This window comes from Sinocyclocheilus anshuiensis, unplaced genomic scaffold (genome assembly GCF_001515605.1).
Source record: "Sinocyclocheilus anshuiensis isolate Anshui unplaced genomic scaffold, SAMN03320099.WGS_v1.1 scaffold461, whole genome shotgun sequence".
Taxonomy (NCBI): domain Eukaryota; kingdom Metazoa; phylum Chordata; class Actinopteri; order Cypriniformes; family Cyprinidae; genus Sinocyclocheilus; species Sinocyclocheilus anshuiensis.
This window is the reverse complement of record NW_015541005.1, coordinates 1,133,522-1,138,407: the sequence shown is the minus strand read 5'-3', so window position 1 is coordinate 1,138,407 and position 4,886 is coordinate 1,133,522. Positions and strand designations below refer to the sequence as shown.

The following is a 4,886-nucleotide window of genomic DNA, read 5'->3' as shown; positions in this document are numbered from 1 at the left end:
CTTTAAGATTACTTACAACAGAACAGCAATGCATTTTATGGACGACCGTTTCGTGAACCTAGGAGAGGAGGTAATTCTGACTTTGCTATGACAATCTGGCGCTTCTGAATCAGCTACTGTTTTGTTATTAGTTTAAGTATTTGCTATTGACTGTTCAAATGCGGAGTTTTGCGCATCGTGTGTGTGTGTGTGCGAGAGAGAGAGCGCGAGAGGGAGAAAGAGAGAGAGCGCGAGAGATAGAGAGCGAGAGAGAGAGAGAGAGAGAGAGAGAGAGAGACTGCACTTGTCGGAAGGAGGGACTTTGTAGAAAACAAAGCGTTTGAGAGAGGCGGGGCATAGAGGACCTACAATAATGTACAGTATTTGAAAAATAATGTGTTTTTTTAACATTAAAGCATGTCAACATATTCTGTTACACCAAATACACAAAATAATGATCTTTAAAAAAGCATCATGACCCCTTTAATGACAGAATTTTCATTTCTTGGTGAAAATTGATCATAAAAATAGAATGTCTGCACACCTCGGCTCCAAAAATACAAAAATGTATGTATTATGTAAAATGTATCTATGTGATAGTCTGTTTTAAAATGTTTGTATTTTTTGGAGCCTAGGTGTGCCGACTTTTTTCTATTTTTCTATTTTAACCAGAAACAATGGTTTTGAAGTTATTACAAACATGCAGCTTTTCAATTCGCAAAATGTTAACTGATGAACTGGAGTCATGTCATGTCATACTTGTGGATTATTGTGATGTTTTTATCAGCTGTTTGAACTCTCATTCTGACGGCACCCATTCACTGCAGTGTTTCTGTTGGTGGATAAGTGATGTAAAGTGAAATTTCTGCAAATCTGTTCTGTAAATTTTAAGCAAATTTTAATTTTTAGGTGAACACTGTTGACTTTTTATCTGGGCTGGTTTGGGTCTTATTATGAGCTGTCCTGTGCAAATATAAATTAATGAGCTATTTGGCAGTTACACCGATGTCAGTTCACATTTACAGTATATGGATGTGAAAAGATTGATTTAGAAATTCAGAACTGTTTTGTCCTTTCTTGGCAATGCAGGAAATGGATCTTTTAGTAAAAGCATGATTCAGTGAGTTATGTTGATGATGTGTTGAACGCTGCAGCAGTGGGAGTGCGGGTGGAACGGGGTGCTCGCATTCTCACCTCGTGCCAGATTGCAGCTCCTCCAGACTGCTAGAGCCTCCGCTGGGATCTTCCTTATTATCCATCTCCATCTATGCTCTCTCACTGCTGCTGTGTGGGAGTCATACAAACGGCATACCAACTACAACTTCAGCAAATTGTGTTCAAAACCAACACCCCTGAATCTTTAAGCACAGGGAGAGAATGGACACATATCTCCCTCATGAACATTCTCCTGTTCACACAGTTACAGTTGTTTGCAAAATGAAGAAAAGAAAATACCTCTGAAAATGGCTTTAGGTTTATGCTAATTGTTCAGAAATACTTAAAGGTTGGCCACATTGAAAGTCAACATCTAATTTAAACCTGTGAATGAACAGAAAGGTTTGTTTGTTTTTGTTTTTAAAAAACAATATACACATTACAGTTCAAATTATTGCAGTCTAATTTTTTGGTTGAAATTAATACTTTTACTCAGTAAAGGTGTATTTAATTGATTAAAATGGACAGTAAAGACAGTAAAGACTTTTGTGTTTGTTTATATATATATATATATATATATATACAGTGGGTACGGAAAGTATTCAGACCCCCTTCAATTTTCTGCAATATAACAAAGAGTGAAAAATTGAAGGGGGTCTGAATACTTTCCGTACCCACTGTATATATGTATATATATGTATATGTGCTGTCAAACGATTAATTGCGATTAATCACATCCAAAATAAAGCTTTTGTTTGCATAATATATGTTTGTGTTCTGTGTATACTTATGTATATATAAATACACACAGTATATATTTTGAACATATTTACATGTATTTACAATACATATATAATGTAAACAAAAACTTTTATTTTGGATGTGATTATTCGCAATTCATTGTTTGACAGCAGTAATATATGTATATTTTGCACCCTCAGATTCCAGATTTTCAAATAGTTGTATCTCGGGCCAAATATTGTCCTATCCTAACAAACCATACACTAATGGAAAGCTTATTTATTTACATTTAGTCATTTAGCATTTATTTAGCTTTCAGAAGATGTATAAATCTCAATTTTGAAAAATTGACCCTTATGACTGGTTTTGTGGTCCAAGATCACAAATAATAAAAATGAAATAAAGGTGGTAATAAATAAATGCACCAAGAGCTTGTAACACTCCAAAGAGAAAGGAAAAATTGAAATCGCATCATATGACCCCTTTAATATTTCACAATATTAGTGTTTTTATTGTATTTTTGATCAAGTAAGTATATTGATGAGTCTTATTTCAAAAACTTACCCCAAATGTTGACCCCAAACTTTTGAACAGTAGTGTATGTGTGTGTGTGTGTGTGTGTGTGTGTGTGTAATATAGACAGACAGATCTAGTTTAGATGTTAGTGGAGCTAATAATCACCATGTCATAAGGAGATCACACACGCCACGATTCAATGCTCACTGTCGCAGACACGGACTAATCCTCTTGTCCAATCAGGATTATGTTATTACAGTGATTATCAGTGCTAGATTTAGTCAATTACAGATAAGGGATTTCATCTTTGTGATGTAAAAAAGGTTTTGAGAGGGCTGGATGCTGCTTCTGTTATATTAATAGCAACATCGCATGTCGGCACATGCAAAGGGTCGACTTCAAGATGGAGAATCTCCAAGCCCAGATCCAGTTCCATCAGATGATAAAGCCTCTACAGTCTAAAAATAGTATTAATGTTGAGATGTGGAGCACAGGACACTAATGAACACAGTCTGGCATTTGTCATCATGTGAATAGCCCACAAATCATCATTGATGTTGTTCATTGTATCAATCTCCGATTTCTCCTTCCTCCCCCGTCTCTTTCAGTATCCATTACAAAGCACTTAGGGCAGATTCAAGGGATAAATTGATAAAGCAGCAGTTGCACTTTTGTAAGGAAGCTCTTTGCATTGAACTCAGTTGAACTACAAGCAGAAGGATGCGACCTGCAACATAAGAGGCTCACATTTGCAATTCTGATATTGATTTCTGCTGTATTTCTTTAAAAATATATGATTATAACAATGTTAAATTGCAGTTAATTTCACTCTGGCTGATGTAAATAAACTTTTTTTTTTAACATAGGTGACCTCGATGCTTTGAAGAAGAAGAACTTCACCATGAAGGAGGGAGTGGACTACAGGGTGAAAATCCACTTCAAGGTGAATATAAATCAGATTTCTGTCATAAAACAGTCTGCAGTGATGGTTGGTCATTCTTTTATACTGTGGCCTAAAAATACTGTTGTGTATTTTTAGCTTAAAATCTAAAGTGGATAGATTGTTTATTTCCTGTCTTGACCGGGCCAGTGCTATGAACAGCATACAGAAATACACACAGACACCCTTTCCCAGGCTAAAATTTCCTAAAAATAATACACTTGAAATATTTGTAAACAGATTGTACGGAGAATAAAATTGTCTATGGAGAGTACAATGTAAGCAGAAAATGAGTTTATGTGGGGTTTTTTTGGGCTTCAAAATATAAGTGATGTTGAAATGTTTTGTAACAGTTTCCCCAAGAACATTTAATTAAAATGGCATCTAAAGTCACTTTATTTCACTGTGAGTCACACCAGATCATATTCCTGCAAAATACCATTATTCACAAAATCCCTTTTGGATCCAGCAACTCAACAATATCTTTCTAGCCCATGATTCATCAGGATTTGATGCAGCTTCACACAGAAGATAAAAGAGCTTTATAGTTAATGCTCAAATATACTAAAATAGACAGTATCTGTATTTCAATGTATGGGTATTCCCTAAAAGGGAATGGGAAATGGAGTGAATTCCTAAAGGATCTAACAGGACCTCTGCTGGTGCTACAACAGGTTGAATGTCCTGAGAATGAAAATGACATGCTAAATTAATAATATTTATTCTAATTCATTCCATCTGTTCCCATTAGGTCAACAGGGACATCGTGTCTGGACTGAAATATGTGCATCTGACCTACAGGAAAGGACTCAGAGGTAAGAGCATCTGTAGTCATGAATTTAAATGTTGGCATTGACGCTGCAAGTGCTTGAGTCAAGGGTGTATTGATATCTTTATACACACATGTACTGTTTCATATGACACATCAATTTCTTTATTTAAACGTAAAAATGGTAATAAATGTTTTTTTTTTATAAATATGCATATTTAAAACATATTTAAAAAATATAAAATTAGTGAATAATTTTATTGATTTATTTTATTTAATAGAAAAAATAAGAGACATTTCAAATGTTTGTTGTTAATGTAGTTAAAGCTGCAGTCCGTAACTTTTTTCCGGTTAAAAATGATCCGAAATCAATATTTGAGCAAGTACATAACCAGCCAGTGTTCAAAACTATCGCCTTACTTTAGCCCGATTCACAACGGTTAGCTTATAACAATGTTTTCTAATTTGAGTGGTACGGGTAGGTTTTCGCAGGAAATTCAAGCATGGCACTGCGTCATTACGTCACGTCTGTAAACATAAAGAAGTTGTCCCGGCTACTAGGCTATTGCATGTGAGGATCCTGCTGGTGGCAGATCGTTTACAGCCTTTTCTCACAGCAGCCAGAATAATTCATTTTATCATTTTGATGGCGGATTGTAATCCATAAAGGATTATGTGTTTATGAAACACATGTGAATGAAATTAAATTATATTCCAGTTTTAAATGTGCTTCTGATTACAGATAGGCTGGGATTACAAAGATTTGTATTTTAAAGAAAACCAGTT

General features: G+C 35.0%; 1 protein-coding gene across 2 annotated transcripts in view; it reads left to right on the top strand.

Moving 5' to 3' along the window:
- Positions 1 to 4,886, top strand: part of arhgdig (Rho GDP dissociation inhibitor (GDI) gamma) — a 32,181-nt gene that overhangs the window by 24,247 nt on the left and 3,048 nt on the right. For both annotated transcript variants that reach the window (XM_016488515.1, XM_016488514.1), the window contains exons 4-5: positions 3,258 to 3,334; positions 4,083 to 4,146. In XM_016488515.1, the coding sequence (XP_016344001.1) occupies positions 3,258 to 3,334; positions 4,083 to 4,146 (141 nt within the window). The remainder of the gene's footprint in view (positions 1 to 3,257; positions 3,335 to 4,082; positions 4,147 to 4,886) is intronic.